This window comes from Musca autumnalis, unplaced genomic scaffold, assembly GCF_047663935.1.
Source record: "Musca autumnalis isolate F117 unplaced genomic scaffold, ASM4766393v1 scaffold_4, whole genome shotgun sequence".
NCBI classification, from domain to species: Eukaryota; Metazoa; Arthropoda; class Insecta; order Diptera; family Muscidae; genus Musca; species Musca autumnalis.
Genome location: NW_027411977.1, coordinates 139,716,934 through 139,739,114, shown reverse-complemented (window position 1 = coordinate 139,739,114; position 22,181 = coordinate 139,716,934). Strand labels below are relative to the sequence as shown.

General features: G+C 35.3%; 1 protein-coding gene across 1 annotated transcript; it reads right to left on the bottom strand.

Moving 5' to 3' along the window:
• Positions 1 to 12,036: 12,036 nt before the first annotated feature.
• LOC141400624 (uncharacterized) lies at positions 12,037 to 15,932 on the bottom strand. Its single transcript, XM_073979919.1, has 3 exons — positions 15,846 to 15,932; positions 15,448 to 15,765; positions 12,037 to 12,271 (listed from the first exon to the last, which is right to left on the bottom strand). Exons 1-3 carry the CDS (start codon positions 15,909 to 15,911, stop codon positions 12,122 to 12,124), a joined length of 534 nt encoding a protein of 177 aa, XP_073836020.1. The 5' UTR covers positions 15,912 to 15,932; the 3' UTR covers positions 12,037 to 12,121.
• Positions 15,933 to 22,181: the final 6,249 nt, after the last annotated feature.

Sequence of the window (22,181 nt, the reverse complement as noted above, 5' to 3'; positions counted from 1 at the left end):
CATGAGTTTGGTTGCGGATTTGTAGTTAGTCGGAGACTAAAACATCTGGTATCCAGCTTCACCTCAGTGAATGAAAGACTTGCTGCAATTCGAATAAAAGCTAAATTCTCCCACTGAAGAAAAGGACGAACAGACCAAAGATATATTTTACGAGCGCTTAGAAGAAACATATGATTGTTGCCCTGCCATTGACATTAAAATTATATTAGGCGATTTTAATGCCGAAATTGGAAAGGAGAATATCTTTGGCCCAACAGTCGGGATTTTTTTTTCAGTCTCCACAGTGAAACATCTGACAATGGTATGAGGCTGACAGACTTTGCAGCTGTAAAAACATGGTAGTTAGCAGTACCAGATTTAATCATCTCGATATTCATAAGGGTACCTGGTTGTCTCCAGATCAAAGAACAAGTAATCAAATTGATAATGTTGTGATAGATGAAAGACATTCATCGAGCGTGTTGGATGTACGATCGTTCCGAGGCGCAAACATTGATTCGTCTAAACGTTGCAAATAAAGCACGAACAGACACAACGCGGAAGTTGGACATCGATAGGCTGCAAACAGAACAGATAGCCACAGCATATTCCACTCAACAAGCCCAATTGCTTAATGCCAGCACTCCTTGTCCAGATAACATAACAACACAATGGCAAAATATTGCCCACTCCATGCAAACAGCCGCAAAATCCATACTTGGATACCAGAGACCTCCACAAATGAAATTCATTGTATGACCAGGAGTGTCGTGCTGCTACCGGCATATAGAGCTACCTTACAATCAGTAGCAACGCGTAGAGCACGAGAGAGATATCGGGAGAAAAGGAGAGAAGAGAAACGTCTTTTCCGCAAGAAAAAGAGAGAAATGGAAATACGGGAGTGTGAAAATCGAGATATAGAGGAGCCAGAATGAAGTCCGAAAATTCTACCAAAGAGTGAAACATCAAACAGATGGCTTTGGTATGGATATGGAAGGAACATTTCTCCAATCTGCTGGTATCCAATAGTAGCGAAGACGATGATAGCACAGATCCAATCCCAGAAGATGGTATAGAATGTATACCGCCCGGCCAAGATAAGGTAAAAACAGCAATCAACCGGCTGAAGAATAATAAAGCAGCAGGAGCCGATGGCTTACCAGCCGAGCTGTTTAAAACCGGAGGCGACGCGCTGATAAGGTGTATGCATCAGCTAGTTAGCACCATCCTGAGCATCCTGTGTCCCGTCCACAAGAAAGGAGATAAGACTGTATGCTCCAACTATAGGGACATAAGTCTTCTCCCTATTGCCTATAAGATAGTGTCAGGGATATTGTGCGAACGACTAAAGCCAATGGTCAACGAAATAATTGGACCATACCAATGTGGCTTTAGACCTGGCAAGTTAACCATTGACCAGATATTTACCCTGCGGCAAATCCTGGAGAAGACCCAAGAGATGCAGATCGACACATATCACCTTTTTGTCGATTATAAAGCAGCATTCGACAGTCCCCTCCGATCAAAGATAGTCTATGCAATATCTGAATTTGGTATCCCCGCAAAGCTCATCCGGCTTTGTAAGATGACTCTAACTGACACAACATCTTCAGTTAAAATAGGAAAGAACCGCTCCGAAGAGTTTTGTACCAAAAGAGGTTTCAGGCAAGGAGACAGCCTTTCGCGTGATCTTTTCAAGATCCTGCTAGAAAATGTTATACGAGAGGCAAACGTCAAAAGAAGTGGTGCAATCTACACCAATAGCCACATGTTACTTGCTTATGCTGATGACATAGACATCATGGGACGATCAGTAAAATAAGTAACCGATACCTTTATGAAGGTCGAAGCAGAATCTGCGAATGTGGGTCTGGCGGTAAACGGCGAAAAGACCAAATTGATGGCGTCGACGCGCAAAGCATCCATAGAGCTCGGACCAACTGTGGAAGTTGGTACCAATAATTTTGAGGTTGTTAAAGACTTCGTCTACCTCGGCACTGCCATAAACACAACAAACAACTTCAGTTGTGAAATAAGAAGAATTGTATTGGCCAACAGATGCTACTATGGTTTAAGTAAGCAATTTAAAAACAAAGCCACATCTCGTCAAACAAAAATAACAATATACAAAACGCTGATACTACCCGTGCTAATGTATGGCTCCGAAGCATGGGTACTTGCGCAAGCAGTTAAGGCAGTGCTTGGTGTGTTTGAGAGGAAAATCTTCGAAAGATCTACGGACCGATTTGCGTTGACGGTGAATATCGACGTCGTATGAACCACGAGCTATATCAGCTATACAAAGACATGAATATAGTTAAACGTATCGAGATGCAACGATTGCGTTGGCTAGGCCATATCATAAGAATGAGCGATGATGAACCCACTAAAAAGGCGTATGAATACATGCCACATGGCGGTGCACGCAGAATCGGCGGGCCTAAGCTTCATTGTAGCATACAAGTGGATGAAGAAATGAAAAGGCGCAGTATTCCAGAAAGCGAAGCGAAAAACAGAGAGAACTGGAGATCTTTTCTTAGTTCGGTCTATGGAACAAATGTTCTGTAATGGGCCAGCTAAGTAAGTAAGAAATAAAATTATGTATTTCAATAAAATGCTATATAAAATGATATTAGGTCTGTTTGATAACTTCGCAAGTAAAAAGTACTTGCAAATACTTCTTATTACTCTTTTACTGAACAAGTTTGTTATCGGACGGCATTTTGTAAAAGTTTGTACAAATTTGTAAGTTTTTTAAAGAAACACTTCAAAACATCAAATTTGTAAAATATTTGTTTTATAATTTCATATAAATAATGACATTATAATAACTCGAGTAAAATAGCACGAGTTGAAATAGTTTTTTAAAAGCGATTTTACTGATCGATCTCCCGGATAACTTAGTTTAATTCAAATCAAAACCAACAAACGTAATTAAGTGAAACGCTTTACTTTTAGTATAGCAATTGCAAAAAATGATTAAATATCATGAATCTTTCATAATTCTTATTACTCTTTTACTGAACAAGTTTGTTATCGAACAGACCTATTATGATAAATTTAGTGAGAAACAAAAGTTATGTCATTTTGGTTATATTGTGTGGCTTCAAATCTTATTTTCAGTTATATATCAGGTAATAGTAACTTCAAAAATTTGCGCGTGGGCTTTTTTATCGAATCACCCTATATTTAGGATTTTGTCTATTATTAGGTAAAATCTCATCAAAATATGGTACAGGGATATGAGGTTGTAAGAAAGTCATAAACCTAGTGTTGAGCTTTTGTAAAGCTGGTACCTTAGGGAATGGATCGATATAGTCCACCGAGTGTTACTCCTTACGATATTTATATGTAGTATAGTTAGTTTGGAAGAAATATTACTATGTAGAAAATTTTGACCTATACCAATTTAGATATAAATAGGAAAAATATAAAAGTCGGGAACTTTTTTCAGCGAATCGGCCAAAACTATTATTACAGATGTGGTATTTTTTTCTGTTATAACCCTAGTGGTCCAACCGTGTATAAGTATGTAGCTTTAATATACATATTTGACTTAAATAAGAAGTACTTACCCCAAGAATTGGACATTTTTTTGGTATATTACTGACACGAAATACTTCTCGAAATATAACTTTCACTATGTTCATTTTATCATGGGAACCCTTTAGGATTTCACATCCACTTCTAGCTACTGTTATGACATTTATGTGTCGATTGTCCTTCCTTATCATATCAGCAGAAAATTTTAGTTGGAAATTATTGATGTTTCTGTTTATTACGAAGTCGATATAGGCTGTTTTCTTGCCATAGACATAGTAATTTACAGACTTTACCAGCTGCCAATCGGTAACATTTATTGTAAGTTGATTTAATTCTATGGTAAAATCTCGCTGCGAAATAAAAAAAAATGAAACGAGAGAATTAAAATATTAGCCACCGAATTTCATTCTATGGTGGGATTAATTACCTTAGCTTCAACCTGAAGACCTGCCCAAAGAATAATAAATATACGAAGTGGATTCTTCAAATACATTTCCTAAATCTGAGCTGTCTGATTATCCGGAATAAAGTGATTACCATTTTTTAAATAAACACTTCAAACCATCAAATTTGTAAAATATTTGTTTTATAATATCATATAAATAATGACATTATAATAACTCGATTAAAATAGCACGTGTTGAAATAGTTAACTTGGTTTAATTCAAACGTAATTAAGTAAAAATATTCCAAATGCAAAAAATGCTTAAATATCATGAATCTTTCATAATCGAAAACAACGTAATCATACATTTGTTAGAAGATGATTCGAAAACTCAAGGTTTCGATATTAGCAGTTTTGACGATATATGAAAAATATTATTTCAACATTTTTAAGGTAATCTTGTGCAAACAATTTGAACTGAGGATTTTTTGACACTACAGACCCAAACGACAAAAACTCTAGTTGGGTTTTGTTGTGTCAGTTGTTGTGTTGTGTTGTTGGCCCCATCTAAACATGATTAAATATTGACTTTTTAAAGCAATTCTGGGTTATATCTCTGAAAGCTATGGGAATCTTCATCTGACCTCTGAAGCAAACTTGTAGATAAGTGCAAGAATAAAATATTTGGGGAAATGATGAGCTCGAAAAACTACATTTATTGTCACAAATTCTATAAAATATTGAAAATTTCTATAATTAGTATACATTTCGCACCATATCTCGAAAACCGTTAATTTTTATACCCTACCCCACTATGTGGGGAGGGTATTATAAGTTGGTTTTGACCAAAAAGTTTGTAACGCATCGAAATAATAATACTTATATATACCAAAATGAATGTCTCGACGAGCTGAGTCGATCTGGCTATGTGTGTCCGTCCGTCAGTCCGTCCGTCCGTCTGTCCATCTAAACCTTGTAATCACGCTACAGGTCGCAATTTTGATCGGATCGTCACGAAATTTTGGATGTTGATGGGGGTCCCGGAGGGGAAGAAGCCTATGGTCGAATAATATTTAGGGGTCGGAATGGGCAAAAAACTTATGTGGATAAAAAGACAACGTTTTTTTCCAAAGCGAATATCTCAGCTTCAATATGAGGTATACCAAAAGTAGAACCTGGCCATGAAAGTGGAAAATATCGCCTTTCTAATGATGTAAAGTAGGTTCTCATAGGCGATCAAACAACGAATATATCGCAATAGCCGCTAATAGAACCCAACTTTTTATTATTGCGATTTTAATAATAATGACGAATATCACAGCTTCGGTTGGGGATCTTCCAAACACAAAGTCTGACTATGAAAGTAGAAAATCCCAGTGAAAATACAGTGATGCAAAGTAGGTTGGCGTAGGTGGCCACATAACGGAGATATCACAATAGTCGGCAATACATCCCATTTTTTCATTTTTTTGTAATCACGCTATTTTGATCGGGGGTTGATGGGGGTCTAACAGAGAAAGAAGCCTAATGATGGTTGGCATACATCCCACGTTTCCATTTTTTATTTGATGCTGCACTTAAATGCGTTTCAAAAAATTGGCCTGTGTTAATGAAGACATTCAGAGCAAAGGCGCTAAGCTATCCCAATTTTAATATTTTGAATTTTATTAGTCAAAAGCTTATGAACAGGGGTAGTGGTGTAGGGTATCACATAGTCGGCCCCGACCCGACTATAGCCTTGGCTCACTTGTTTCTTAATGCTTTTTGAGAAATATTCGCTGGAATGTAATACACAACTCTTCAGAACATGTCAATGTTGTAAAATGTCTCTATGACGTCGTTTTCAGTATATTTTTTTAACGACCATTTAATAAATAAAATATATCAATAATGTTGTGAAATCCGAAATGCGATAACACTATGCAACACTGAAAATGCAAACTACTTTTAGTATGCATTTTTTGAAAGTACATATTGAGACTACAAAAACCCTATTAGGGTTTTATCATGTCAGATCCAGTTCGGATTTTATGGCCTCATCTAAACCGGGCTAAAACTACAGTTTTTTGCATTTAATGGGCCTTTATCTCAGAAACAAATAGGAATTTGAAGAGAACCACATAAGAAAAAATCCCTCTAGGGCATCAAAATCGATAAAATATAGAATAATAATAATTCTGGTTAGTATCAGCTTAACTATTGGGAGTTGAACCAACCCTTTGCAAAATCCTTCCAAATAAAGTACTCAGCAATGCTTCATAACATTCTGAAACTCTGAAATGCTTACTTCATGTTGTTTCAGCGGCATTTTGCATCATATCTTTTACAACACCTGTTTCAAACACAGTTCACACCAAAAGTTTATTCTCGCATTTCGGATTTCACCACATTATTGACATATTTATTAAATCGTTGTTGACAAATATTCTGAAAACAACGTGATAGAGGCATTTTACAACAGTGGCATGTTCTGAGGAGTTGTGTATACATTCCATCGAATATTTTTCCAAAAGAAAACATTAAGAAAAAATTAACGATTTTGGAGATATGGTGCGAAATATATACAAATTATGGAAATTTTCTATATTTTTTAAAATTTAATGCAATAAATGTAGTTTATCGAGTTCATTATTTCTACAAATATTTTATTCTTGCTTTAGGGGTGACCATGGTTAGATGGCGCTTTATGGCCCCAAGCTGGATCTGACACAACAAAACCCAACTAGGGTCTCTTGTCGTTTGGGTCTGTACTTTCAAAAAATCCTCAGATCAAATTGTTTGCACAATATTACCTTAAAAATGTTGCACAGTGTAATAAACTGTTGGTGTGAACTGTATTTGAAATACTTGTTGTAAAAGATATGATGCAAACTAGAGCTGAAACAATATGAAGTAAGCATTTTAGAGTTTCATAATGTTCTGAGAATTGCTGAGAACTCTATTTGGAATATTTTTGCAAAAGGTTACTTGGTTCAACCCCCAATAGGTTAGCTGATACTGTATTTTATAGATTTTGATGCCCTATTTGGGCATCAATATTGCCAAAGACAGCAAAGTCAAATTCCTAATCGTTTCTGATATAAAGGACCGATAAAGGCAAAAAACTGTAGTTTTAGCCCGGTTTAGATGAGGCCATAAAATCCGAGCTGGATCTGACAGAACAGAACCCTACTAGGGTTTTTGTAGTATTAATATCGCTCATTTACTCAAAGAGTGGCATAACTCAAAAAATGGGGGTTTTGAGTTAGCAATTTCTATTTTTTCTACGACTTTTACTTTATCTTTTACTTTATCATGTATGTCGCACGAAAACCCGTACGAAAGGAGAGCAGTCACACTTACTTACTTTGCTGGCCCATTACAGAACATTTGTTCCATAGACCGAACTAAGAAAAGATCTCCAATTCTCTCTGTTTAGTGCTTCTCTTCATCCACTAGTTTGCGGGCACCGCCATGCGGCCCGAATTTATACGCCTTTTTATCGGGTTCATCACGCTCATTCTTGTTTCTCCTCTCTCCCTTTCTCCCGATATCTATCTCGTGCGCTACTGATTGTAAAGTAGCCCTATATGCCGTATTTTTCTGTTCGGTTGCAGCACGACACTCCTGGTCATACCATGGATTCCTTGGTGGAGGTCTCTGGTATCCAAGTATTGATTTTGCGGCTGTTTGCATGGAGTGGGCAATGTTTTGCCATTGTCCTGATATGTTATCGGGATGAGGAGTGCTTTGATTAAGCAGTTGGGCCAGTTAAGTGGATTATGCTGAGGCTATCTGTTGTGGTCCGGTCTATGTTTGCACCACGGAACGATCGTACATCCAACACGCTCGATGCATGTTTCCATCTATCACAACGTGATCAATTTGATTTCTAGTTCTTTGGTCCGGCGACAGCCATGTGCCTTTATTAATATCTAGATGCTTAAATCTGGTACTGGTAACTACCATGTTTTTGCAGCTGCAAAGTCTATCAGCCTCATACCATTGTCAGATGTTTCACTGTGGAGACTGAAATCCGACCGACTACAAATCCGCAACCGAACTCATGCTTTGTGTCAGTGCGTCACCTTTAGGTGTTGTTTTGGCGCCTTTCCCGTTCCATCGTATTTCCTGTATGGCTGTAATGTCGGCCTTGTACTTTTCAAGTACGTCTGCCAATGCGAAGACTGCACCTTCTCTATAAAGAGTGCGAACATTCCAGGTGCAGAATCGCAGATCATGGCCCTTAAAATGTTTGCGGGGTTCGTCAACTTTAGAGGGGTTTGTTTTTCTTTTCTTTCGTTTTTTCATAGTAGGCTATTTTTTTCTAGGGGAGGGTTACTAACCCTACGCCCGAACCCAAGTTTTTATCGTTCTTATGGGTGAACGCGCGGCACATGTTAGCTCACTACCTTTAACGGGTGTTAAAGGCAGTTCCCCAGGTAAAACCACGGAGAGGTCAGTGTCCACTTGAGATGAAAGAGGGACCAAGATAAATCCTGGGGTTTGCCATGTTAAAGCCGGTCAGGACCGTTCCTTGGTATCTTCCATCCTCTACCTCACCCAGTCACTCACTTCCGTATAAAAAGGTGTTCATGTATTTCGCAAACTATCGTGCGACTGTCGTTATCCTATGCGAAATACTACTAATTTGAATGTACATTTGTACAACTATGTTCCAGAAATGAGAACCAAATGAGAAATAACAAGTAAAAAAGAATCAGTCGGCTTTGCCGAAGAGATAAACCCCCAGCCTGCGAATATTGAAACAATTTTTTTCCCCAAAAAACGTATGTATTTAGGTGGTTTTATAAATTTTGGGCGTATGAACCGACAAAAATGTTGATTAGGATTAAAGATCAAACGTTTTGCGGAGGAGATACTTAAAGGAATTAAGGAAGTGTGTCTCCAGCCATACATATGGTGCCATAGGGGGTTTTTACACCCTTCGGGCTGTTTGCTCAAGAAGTATGGACTTGTCCCTGAAAAAACTTTTACCATCGTAATTGAGGCAGCGAATGCAAGTTGCTTCAACAAAAATCAATGTGATTTGATAGCAGGTCTTAATGTGAACTTATCCGAAATTTTGTGTGGGAGGTACCGGATGAGTGGACAAATATAGTCCATATTTTAACCTGATCTATATCTGGTAAATATATTAGGATGTGTAAAGTATGGACCAATTCGGCCACTCCCTTCCAGAGTTACCGTACGAACAATTTTTCCGAATATTTTGAACTTTTGTTGGAGAGGTACCCGAAGGGGTAAACCGATATGACTTATCTTCGAACTTAAACTATGTTTGGACAAAATATTACTAAGGCCAAATTTTGGACCGAATCGGCAGATCCGTTCGAGAGTTATCTTGCGCTCCAACCACCTCACACGATGTCATAGGGATTTTTTTGCAACTTTCAGGCTATTTTCTCCGGAAGTGTGGACTTGCCCCTGATGAAACTTGTACCGTCGTATGCGGGGGCAGTGAATACAAGTTGCTAAAACAAAAGTCAAAGCGATTCGAGAGCAGGTCCTAAACTGAACTTATCGCAAATTTTGTGTGGGAGTTACCCGAAGAAGCGGACCGATTGAGTCCATTTTGGAACCTAATCTAAGTCTGGTAGACATTTCACGATTTGCAAAGTATAGACCAAATCGGTTACTTCAAGAGTTATCGTACGTACAATTTTTCCGAACATTTTCGAACTTTTGTGGGGGATGTACCGGAAGGACTGGGCCGATATAACTCATCTTCGAACTTAAACTAAGTTTGGACAAAATATTACGAAAGCCAAATTTTGGGTCGTATCGGTTGATCCATTCGAGAGTTATCGTGCGCTACAGCCAGACAGACAGACGGACGGATATTGCTCAATCGACTCCAAATTGTCTGAAACACATTTCGTCCAAACATACTTGGTGTCTAAAGCCATTATTTCGATGAGGCACATTTTGCCCGTATGAAAGTGTATATACCCTCGTTAGCATAAATGCTGAGGGTATAAAAATCATAATATTACTAAAATAAGATACGTTTAGCATAATATTTGACTGTAACTGTACATTACAGTGTGGTATATCTATGACATAAAGAATTTAAGTTAAACCTGACAAATTTCTCAAATTAACCCACCACACACCTACCATGGCGTAGGCGCCCCATCCCCTGCATATGTATTTAAAATATGAGTATATTGAGTATTGTAACTACCGTTTCCGTACAATTTATTGGGATTTCTTTTCTTTAGTAGTTGTCTTTTAACGGTATAAACGGTATTTCTTATATCACAACAGGTAAATATGTTATTACAAAATATACCTACCATGAATTTTTTCGCAATACCTGAAAAACACAAAACAGCGTGCATCCACAATGATATCTATGACACAAATGCCGACTTTTGGGAGATGATAGACCTTTGTCATATTTTTCGTACCTCGATAATCCGGACATCAATATTTTTTTTCTATCTTGAGCATTAGATTGTTATTTATTTCATTGACGTTTTCGTTCTTAGCAATAGCAATTGGTGTATAAAAAAGAATAATTAAGTTTTTCAAAAATTTCGGTCTCGTCTTTAACTGTCTGAATCTGTCGAATGATGTTTCTACCGTTCAACCATTGATGGTTGAACGATAATTTTGAACCTAGTGTAGGGTAGCCCAGTTACCTTAAAAGTCGATGCTGCGTGTTCCCTTCCTCTAAAGGAATTAATTCAATAGCCTTCTGATTACTGAGAAAGTCCCTTGGGAGCATGTAATGTATTCCAAGGATATTTTACCTAGAAATGTTTAAAACATTTAAAGCGTTGGTACTAATAGCTTAAATTTTGTAAAAATACATGGCTGCAATACTCAGGAAATGTCGCCAACATCACCACGGCCGTTAGTCAAAAAAATCTAGTTTTAGTCGTTTTGTCTGGGCGTTTTTGATGAGTCAGTCAGTCATCACTCAACTCTTTTATAAAGATTGTTACGGTATTGGGTTTAACTTAATTCCATGTAAACGTTGTTTTATTCCCCGGTACGATTTGTACAAAATAACACGAGGGTTCGTTTTGGATTACGATTCTACAATGCTTTATTGGCGTTATTCATTTTAGTTATTCACGCAGGACTTTATCTCTCTAATAGCTCACAGCTTATCTCTAGTAACTAGTAAGCACACATCTTTACTCTATTCAAGTTACTTCTTTACTCTTTGGATTACACTGACGACTTAATTCGCGGAATGATTTATAACTATTCAATTGCCCACTAGCTATTTATACCCGCTTCCGTATGCATACACTGTTTTAGCACCCTTCATCTGGGAGGTTCTCCAATGTTCAAACGAGATCCAGATGCACATACTCGTATACAAACAGACAAATGAATGTAAACAACGTATCAATGTGCCAGCGGTAATAAATACGAGGAAGTACGTCACAACGTAGAAGCATAATTGAATAGTCAAAATTAATGAGAGAGGGAGAGAGTACAAAAACAATTTAGCTAAGTAAAGAGTGTAAATCAAGACTAAGCAATAATTTCATGATTGCAGTAATAGCTGATGTTGCAAAACTGATACGAATAAACTAAATGCTTAATACAAATTTACGTCACAATTCAAATTCTTACATTAACTGTTAATTCATCTTAATTTACTTAAGTCTACCAGTTAAATTGGTAACAATATAAGAGATTACCATTTTTAACCTGCATAGCGTTCCTTAATCCCAAAAAGGGGTAAAACTGGAAGCAATATTTAAGAGAGAGAGAGGGAGGGGGAACAAAAATGGCTTTATATTTTACCACAGGCCGCCAGACAAATTTCTTCGGGTAAAAAATGGTAGAACTGATTTTTCGACATTTGTTTGATGATTATTTGGCAATGAAGAAAAAAAGTACAAAATAAATGATAAAATAAAATTCAAAATAGTGAAATGAAAGAAGAAAATTAAGTTTTTGTGTTTCTTTTTGACATTTTTGCCAGATCTAAAATTTTTTCTGTTCCTTTACTTTTCTGGCAAAATTGTTAATTTTGACAGCTTTCTCTTTACCACTTTTACCATTAAAAAAGTAAAGGAACAAAGCTGTTATTTACATTTCATATACTCAACAAAGAAGCAAAAAGTGATAAGAAAATAATAATTTGACAGTGGTGGAAATATGTTTATTATTAATACCATCTAAAGTTCCAAATAACAATATCCAGATTAACTATAATTAATTTTGAAAGTGTTTTCAAATGATTTTCTATTTGCGAATGGTTCCTTTTATAATTGCTGTAGCCGTTGGAATATTATCTACAGTAAACTCAATTTTAATTTGAAATTCTAGGTTAGGAAAAAACGATGGAAAGTCAGTTCCTCTTAGGGTGTAATTATTAATTACGTATTTTTGATTCTGAAAGAGAAAATAAAACAACATTTAGTTAAAAAATGTAAAATACTATAAAAATATTGAATATTTTAAATATTTAATAAAAAATTTAAAAATATATATTTTATAAAAAAAATATAATCAGAACGTAAATATTAATCATCAAAAATAGTTTTATTGTTTTCTAAAGTAATCTCCAGTATGATTTATACTAGTTGGCATGCGCTTAAACCAATTGTCGAAGCACTTTCCCCACTCCCATTAAGACACCTCCAAAACGTTTTAACGCTTCAGCAGCATATTCTGGTGATTGCTGTTTCGTTTCGGGCTCATACGCATAGATCCATGATTGTAAACGTTTTCTTGAAGAACCGCGATCGTATTTTTTGGAAATATATTGCACCGATCGACGCAGAATCCAACGAGAACAAGCCATTGTTTGCGGCCAGTAGTGGGATTCGGTACCGCATTATTTGGCTTCAAACAAAAATCGGTCAAATTAAAAAGCAAAAAAAAAAAAATGCATAGTTCGGTCAAAAAATGTAGCTAAAATCCTCAAAATATCAAAAATTGGATGGTGTCGTCATATGGGGCTATACCTAAACCTGGACCTATATTGACAATTTTTTGTGGAGATGTTTTTTGGCCATTGAGAACATCAAATGTTAAATAACAGGTAATTCGGTCAAAAAGTGTAGCTAAAGTTTTCAAAATACCGAAAATCGGAAGGTACCGTTATATGGGGGCTATACCAAAATTTGGACCTAAGTTGATAATTTTTGGTGGAGATGTTTTTGACCACTGGTAATATCAAATGTTAAATTGCAGGTAATTCTTTAAAAAAAATTCTAAAATATTCAAAATACCGAAAATCGGGAGGTACCGTTATACGGGGGCTATACTAAAACATGGATCTATGTTGACGGTTTTTGGAGCAGATGTTTTCTGACCACTGGGAACTTTAATTGTTAAATTTCCGGTAGTTCGGACAAAAATTGTACTTAAAATACCGAAAATCGGGAGGGGCTATAACAAAACAGGGACTTATCGTGCTCATTTTGGTGGGGACGTCTTGTCACCACTGGGAACCTAAAATGTCCAATTATAGATAGTTCGGTCAAAAAATGTAGTTAAAATCCTCAAAAGACCAAAAATCGGATGGTGCCGTCATATGGGGGCTATACCTAAAGCTGGACCTATGTTGACAATTTTTTGTGGAGATGTTTTTTTGGCCATTGAGAACATCAAATGTTAAATAACAGGTAATTCAGTCAAAAAGTGTAGCTAAAGTTATATGGGGGCTATACCAAAATTTGGACCTATGTTGATAATTTTTGGTGGAGATGTTTTTTGACCACTGGGAATATCAAACGTTAAATTACAGATAATTCTTTAAAAAAATTCCTAAAATATTCAAAATACCGAAAATCGGCAGGTACCGTTATACCTGGGCTATACTAAAACATGGATCTATGTTGACGGTTTTTGGAGCAGATGTTTTCTGACCACTGGGAACTTTAATTGTTAAATTTCCGGTAGTTCGGACAAAAATTGTACTTAAAATACCGAAAATCGGGAGGTACCGTTATATGGGGGCTATACCAAAATTTGGACCTATGTTAACTATTTTTGATGGAGAGGTTTTGTGTCTATTGGGTACATCAAATGTTAAATTACAGGTAATATGGAAAAAATTTAGCTAAAATCCTCAAAATACAGAAAATCGGGAGGTAGCTTATATGGGGGCTATACCAAAACATGGACCTATGATGGCAGTTTTTCGTGGATATATTTTGTGATAACTAGGCAATTCAACTGTAAATTGTAGCTAAAATTCTCCAACTGACGAAAATTCGGAGGCACTGTTATATGGGGGCTATACTAAAACATTGACCTTTATTGATGGTTTTTAGTGGAGATGTTTTGTGATAACTGGGAACCTCAAATGTAAAATTGCAGGTAGTTCAGTCAAAAAATTTAGCTAAAATTCCCAAAATACCGAAAATCGGGAGGTACCGTTATATGGGGGCTATACTAAAACATGGACCTATGTTGACGGTTTTTAATGGAGATGTTTTGTGATAACTGGGAACTTTAAATGTTAAATTGCAGGTAGTTCGGTCAAAAGTTGTACCTCTAATCCCCAAAATACCGAAAATGGGAAGGTACCGTTATATGGGGGCTATACCAAAACGTGTGCCGATTAGGGTTATGACTTTTTTACAACCTCATATCCCTGTATCATAGCGTGATGAGTTTTGCCATAAGATTACATAAAATCTTAATTATAAGGTGATTCGGTGAAAAAAACCTCACGCACAAAATGATTTTAAAATTTGAATTTATCAAAATTATGGACAATTTGTTGAAGTCTCTGAAAACAGATATATAATTGAAAATAAACTTTAGAGCCACATGAGATAATTAAAATGACATAAAATTTATTCCTCACTATTTTTCATCAATTCTGAGAATCGTAAAAATGTCGTAAACGCTTTTATTCAAAAATATAATTTTTTAACAAAAAACAAAAATTTTAAAATTTTTCAAAGTGACTTTTTTCACGACTTTTTTAATATTTGAATGAAATAAACGTTATTATAGTTATTTGTAGGCTTATATTTATTCATTCGTGCAACAAAAAATAATTTTTTGAAAAAAAAATTTTTTCATTTCATACATTTTTTCAAAAAATAATTTTTTTAAAATCGATTTGTGAGTGAACTTTTTTTATATTTCAATGGAATAAACGATAGCATAGTGATTAATAGGCAAAAGTTTATTCATCCCTGCTACAGGAAATCATTTTTGAGGAAAAATGTCAAAAAGTCATAACCCTAGTGCCGATATAGCCCATCTTCAAACTTGACCTTTGGAAAAAATACTAGGGTGCAAAAATAAAGCGCTAGCGCGCTAGAGTGATTACAACAGACGGACAGGCGGACATGGCTAGATCGTCTTAGAATTTTATCCTGATCAAGAATATATATAGTTTATAGGGTCGCAAATGTGGTGGAGGGTATAAAAAACAAATACACTTTAGAAATCGCTTTCAGTACGGGAACTTTTTGCGGCGAATCGATCAAAACTATTGGTTTTCATTATAAGGATTATGCTCTCCTCATGAAACTGATGTGGTATTTTTTTACTGTTTTTACATATATAACTTTAGTATATCTTTTCTCAAAAAAGTTACTTACCCCAATTATTGGACATTTTTTAGGTATATTACTGACACGGAATATTTCTCGAAATACAACTCTCATAAGGTTCATTTTATCGTGAGTACCCTTTAAAGCTTCACATCCACTCGTATCGATTTTAAAGACATTCATGTGTCGATTGTCCTTTCTTATCATATCGACAGATACTTTTAATTGGAAATTGTTGACGTTTCTACTTAATACAAAATCGACAAAGATTGTTTTCGTGCCATACAGATAATAATTTGCAGTCTTTACGAGCTGCCAATCGGTAACATTTGTGATAAACTGATTTATTTCTATGGTAAGGTCGCGCTGCAAAAGATAAAAAGTAAACGCGAAAAAATAAAAACATTAGCCTCCATTGAATTTTATTCTGTGGCGAGATTAATTACCTTGGCTTCAATTTGGAGACCTGCCCAAAGAATGAAAAATATACGAAGCGGATTATTCAAATACATTTCCTGAATTTGATCTGTTTGACACAACCGGATAAAGTGAATGACAAATTTTAAATAAAAGCGTTTATTACATTACATTACATACATTAAATTTGTTTTATAATTCCATATAAATAATGACTTTATAATAGAACAATTAAAACTGCACGCGCTTAAAATTTACTTTAAAAAGCATTTTTACGGGTTTGTCTGATAACTTATTTTTTTATTTAAATAAAGCAGCAAACCTAATTAATTGAGACACTTTAGTTTTATATATAAACAATTAAGCAAAGGCTATAGTCGGACAGGGCCGTCCATACGATACCCTACACCACTACCCTGCGAGTTAGCTTTCAGCAAATCAAAGTTTCTTTTGGACAAAAAAGCTCATTGCAAGAAATAAATTTTTGGAGTCTGCAACCTTATCACATTAAGTTTAAATCTATATATATATATAAAAATGGTGTAAAAACTGTATAGTAATTCATAAAATGAGAACGGCTAGGCCGATTTCTGTAAAATTTTTTGTCAGTTATTCGTATTTTCTAGGAGAAGGTCTTTACGGAAGAAAATTTTGGAAAATCTCTCTGGAAAAGTCGGAAAATTGGAAAAATCGAAAATTTAGTTTTTGTATGAAATTTTATTCCTTATTAGCGAGACGAAGTTCGCCGGGTCCGCTAGTAACAATATAATAATTGTTCCACAAACATCACAGAAGGGACAGGGCGATTCATATTACAGCAATAGTATGGGGCCTACTGTTTATCGCCGAGTCCGAAAGGCATGTCTTAAAACGCCACCTGTAGAGAAGTTGTACATGGTTGAAATACTCAGAAAATGTAGCCAACTTTACTGAGGGGTATTTTGCCATCGTTGGAAATTTGATGTTTGCTGGCCGGGAATAGAACGCCCGACCTTTAGCGTGCATGGCGGGTGTGCAAACAATTGTACCATGGTGGCACCAATATGTAATTTTAGAACGGACCTTTAGTCTGGACCTAATTTTTTGCATATTTTGACATATTTGCTAAACCATATGCAAGACTTTGTGTCCTAAATATCTCATCGAATTGGCTGAAAGTTTGTATTAAGTATTCGTTCATCACAATTTTCGACCTGAAATTTATCGGTATAAGTCCAGGTCTTCATATAGCTCCCATAGAACCGTACCTCCCGATATCCGGTATTTTGAAGGTTGTGGACTCAATATCAAACTGAAATGGCTGACATTTTGTATTCAGTTTTCGTTGGAGGTCCACCTGAAATTTGTCGTTATATGTCCACGTCTTCATATAGCTCCCATAACCAGAACCTACCGATTTTCTGTACTTTGAAGGTTATGATCTCAATATCCCTCCGAATTGGCTAAAATTTGGTATTAAGTCTTCATTGGGGGTATTAAACTTTCCATCTGAAATTTGTCGGTATAGGTCTAGGCGTTCATATAGCTCCCATACAACGAAAGCTCCCCATTTTCGACATTTTGAAGATTGTGGCTCTGGTTACAGATTTCTCTATTTTATTGACTTTAGAAGATATTATTGAAATATATGTAGCACTAGCTGAACCCGGTGCGCTTTGCTGCCCCGACTACGATATAATATAATGGAATGCCAGAATTATTTTAACGTTTTTAATATTTTAAGGAATAAATATAGGAGATATGAAGGCGTTATATACCTATTCAGGGTTGTTATGGAGCTACTATGGTATTTTTGTATGTTGCAAGAGGTAACACTCCTCCGAAAGCCTTTCCGCCTATAAGTATTCCTAATGATTTAGATATATCATAATAAAACATAAATCTTAAGAAGTCTCTCAAAGACATGATACTTAATAGCTGTAGCCTTGGTAAATTCCTTCCCGACTATAAGTACTTCTGTAAATAATGATGACTTTTACTGACTGCTAAGTCTTCAAAATTTCATTGAAATTGAACATACGTAACAAAAACATGAAATCGACCGAAAATATATATGGGTAGCTATATTCCTATATGAACCGCTCTCGATATAATTTGTCATATTTATTTTTAGACCAAATCCCGTCTCACATTCACATTTTGTGCATAAAATACAGAAAATCAGCCGAAAATATATATGGGAGCTATATTCTAATCTGAACCGATTTCGGTATAATTTGTCCCATTTATTTCTAGAACGAATTGCGTCACGCTTTCCAAATTTCAGTGAAATTGGACATATGTAGTGTGTCCAAATCTGAACCGGTCTCGATGTAATTTGGCACATTTATATTTGGAACAAATTCCGTCAGACATCCCAAATTTCAGCGACATTGGACACATATAGCGTGTTTAGAGCATCAAATACAGAAAATCGGCCTAATATATTGATAGGAGCAATATCCAAATCTGAACCGATTTCGATACGATTTGGCACATTTATGTCTAGACCAAATTCCGTTACACATTTAAAATTTCAGCGAAATTGGACGTATATAGCGTGCTTGGATTTGCATATGTCTAGACCAAATCCCGTTACGCATTCCAAATTTCACCGAAATTGGACATAAATAGCGAGTTTGGTTCATAAAATACAGGAAATCGGCCGAAAATATATATGGGAGCTATATTCAAATCTGAACCGATCTCTATATAAGTTAGCACATTTATTTCTGGAACAAATTCCGTCAGACCCTTCAAGTTTCAGCGAAATTGAACATATACAGCGTGTTTGGTGCATAAAATGTGGAAAATCGGCCGAAAATATAAATTGGAGCTATATCCAAATCTGAACCGTTTTCGATATATTTCGGCACATTTATGCCTAGACCAAATTCCCGTACACATTCCAAATTTCAGCGAAATTGGACGTATATAGCGTGTTTGGTGCATCAAATGCGGAAAATCGGCCGAAAATATATATGGGAGCTATATCCAAATCTGAACCGATTTCGATATAATTCGGCACATTTATGTCTAGACCAAATTCCGTTACACATTTCAAATTTCAGCGAAATTGGACATATATAGCGTGCTTGGTGCATAAAATACAGGAAATCGGGGAAAATATATATGGGAGCTATATTCAAATCTGAACCGATCTCTATATAATTTAGCACGTTTATTTCTAGAACAAATTCCGTCAGACCCTTCAAATTTCAGCGAAATTTGACATATATAGCGTGTTTGGTGCATAAAATAAGGAAATCGGCCGAAAATATATGTGTATGAGAGCTATATCCTAATCTGAACCAATCTCAATATAATCTGGCACATTTATTTCTAGAACAAATTCCGTGATAAATTCTAAATTTCAGCGAATTTGGACATATATGGCGTGTTTGGTGCATAAAATAAGGAAGTCGGCCGAAAATATATGTGTATGGGAGCTATATCCAAATCTGAACCGATTTTGATATAATTTGGCACGTTTATTTCCATACCAAGTTCCGTCATACATTCCAAATTTCATCGAAATTGGACATAAATAGCATGTTTGGTACATAAAATAAGGAAATCGGCCGAATATATATGTATGTGGGAGCTATATCCAAATCTGAACCGATTTGAATATAATTTGGTAAATTTATTTCTACATCAAATTCCGTCACGCATACAAAATTTGGAGATTGTATCTGTAACAGTTATAAAGATATTTGCATACAAAATCTAAATTTTTTGGAGGTACCTCCGGTTTTGATGCTATATCTCCAGATCAACGCGAAATTTAAAAAAATGATATAGCCTATTTTCATTCCAGGCCATGTAGCAATGTACCCTAAACATTTCAGTAAGATCTGTTCAGCGGTTTCCGAGTCTATAAGGCACAAACAAACGAACAAACAAACAGACAAACAAATTTCAATTTTATATATATAGATACGAAAATATGTGAAATACAGAAATTTTCCATATGCAAAAATAATATTAGCATATGCATAATTTATACATTTCGCATATTTTTGCATGTGTGATATATTACGATTGGAATTTAATTAGAAGCCACAAATATTCAAATTTTACAAAAATAGGTATTGCATAAAATTCCGCTGTCTACATTGGGTTATGACTTTTTGACATTTTTCCTCAAAAATGATTTCCTGTAGCAGGGATGAATGAACTTTTGCCTATTAATCACTATGCTATCGTTTATTCCATTGAAATATAAAAAAAGTTCACGCACAAATCGATTTTAAAAAAATAATTTTTTGAAAAAATATATGAAATGAAAAAATTTTTTTTTTTTCAAAAAATTATTTTTTTTTTGCACGAATGAATAAATATAAGCCTACTAATAACTATAATAACTTTTATTTCATTCAAATATTAAAAAAGTCGCGAAAAAAGTCACTTTGAAAAAATTTTAAATGTTTTGTTTTTTGTTAAAAAATTATATTTTTGAATAAAAGCGTTTACGACATTTTTACGATTCTCAGAATTGAAGAAAAATAGTGAGAAATAAATTTTATGTCATTTTAATTATCTCATGCGGCTCTAAAGTTTATTTTCAACTATATATCTGTTTTCAGTGACTTCAAAAAATTGTTCATAATTTTGATAAATTCAAATTTTAAAATCATTTTGTGCGTGAGATTTTTTCACCGAATCACCTTATAATTAAGATTTTATGTAATCTTATGGCAAAACTCATCACGCTATGATACAGGGATATGAGGTTGTAAAAAAGTCAGACTCTACATATCACTGAGCTGATATTAATCGGGGTGCTCTCATTGATATGAGAGAAGGCTCCCTTGTCCCTACTGGGATGTTTGTGGAACAATTATATACAGTACATTTTAAGAAATATTCTTAAATTTGAAAATTGTCGTTGTTTAGCAATTTCTGCTACAACTTTAAATTTTGGACAATTGGACAGGTAATATGATTTTGTAAGAACTGGGAATTTGTCTGTCATGATAGAGACAATTTGTAGCATGGGAGGAAGATGTGGTTCTCTTCACAAAACTCATTATATCTTAGGTAGTAGGTCCGTTACCAAACACACATATTATTGCAATTTTCAACAGAGGAAAGATCGGTAGTTAATTTTTCATATATAGGCGACTTTGCCGGTATACCTACCTCGTGCAAAATTTCGTGACTATTGATCTATAATTGCGACCTCTAGTATGCTAATAATTACATTACAAGCAAAACACTGGATACATTAGGCTGTAACTCTGTTATCTGACCACATAAATCAACATTGATTGAAAGGGCAAGAGTTGTCCTTCCAAATATTATTTATGTGGGCGGAATGTGTGGTCCAGGAATAAAGATATTACCGGTATATTAAAAATTTTCACAATTTTCACACAAAAGTTGTGGTCCATTTAACCCTCTAAACATCATCCGATCACCATCTCAAATTGCAAGCTTGTTCTTTGTCATATAATCTTACATTATTTAAAATTTCGAGGCGATCGGACTATAATTGCGACATACAGAGCCGCTACAAAATCGAAAAAAAATTTTGTTTTTGGTCCATTTCACCCGCTAAATATTTCACGATCATCACCAATAAGAATAGGGATCTATTCTGGCCTAAACCCGACCTCCATACAAAATTTCGTGACGATCGGTCCATAATTGCGGCCTGGAGCGTGTTTACAATTTATAATGGACAGACGGACGGACGGACGGACACACATCTCAAAATCGCTTTATCTCGTCGAGATATGAAGATTGGTATACCACATTGGGGGTCTCCGACGAATATTTCGCGGTGTTACATGCATTTTTACCAAAACAAACTTAAAATACCCTTTCCACATTGTGGTGTAGGGTTTAAAAATAAGCTAAGTTTGACCGGGCCTAACTTTTAATACCCTCCATTATAAATTATATTTAAATAAGATATCTCCATTTCGGTCGGGGAATGTGACTGAAAATTGACAAAACTGGGTGGTACCATTTATTGAACATGCGAAGACACAAATATAATAATACTAGCATGTGCCCGATACTTCGTTAGCGAAAAGTTCTCATTAATGGAAACGAATTCAAATAGAATTTTTATTAACCCCGTTTTATCCCCCGTTTAATTTATCTCAGAATAAGTAAATACAAATTTGAAAACAAAAATATTAAAGTTACAGAATTCGATTCTTCCCAATACTAACGGTACAAAATTAATACTTTCGATACACTTATGATTTTCTGTAAGACGATTCGTTCGAATTACTACCAAACTTCTGCTATTGTAGATTTTTTTATTATTACTGAAGCCTATAGATTACAAAAATCCTTACAGACGTTACAGACTATATTAAATACTAAATAACTATATACAGAATTTGTTAACAGAGTATTAACAATTTAAG

Excerpts from the sequence above, each read along its gene's own strand:
- LOC141400624 (XM_073979919.1), bottom strand. The coding sequence starts at position 15,911 with ATGTATTTGAATAATCCGCTTCGTATATTTTTCATTCTTTGGGCAGGT. Across the intron at positions 15,766-15,845 it reads GTCTCCAAATTGAAGCCAAG|CGCGACCTTACCATAGAAAT; the intron begins GTAATTAATCTC and ends TATCTTTTGCAG. Across the intron at positions 12,272-15,447 it reads AAAAATGTCCAATAATTGGG|AATCAAAAATACGTAATTAA; the intron begins GTAAGTAACTTT and ends TTTCTCTTTCAG.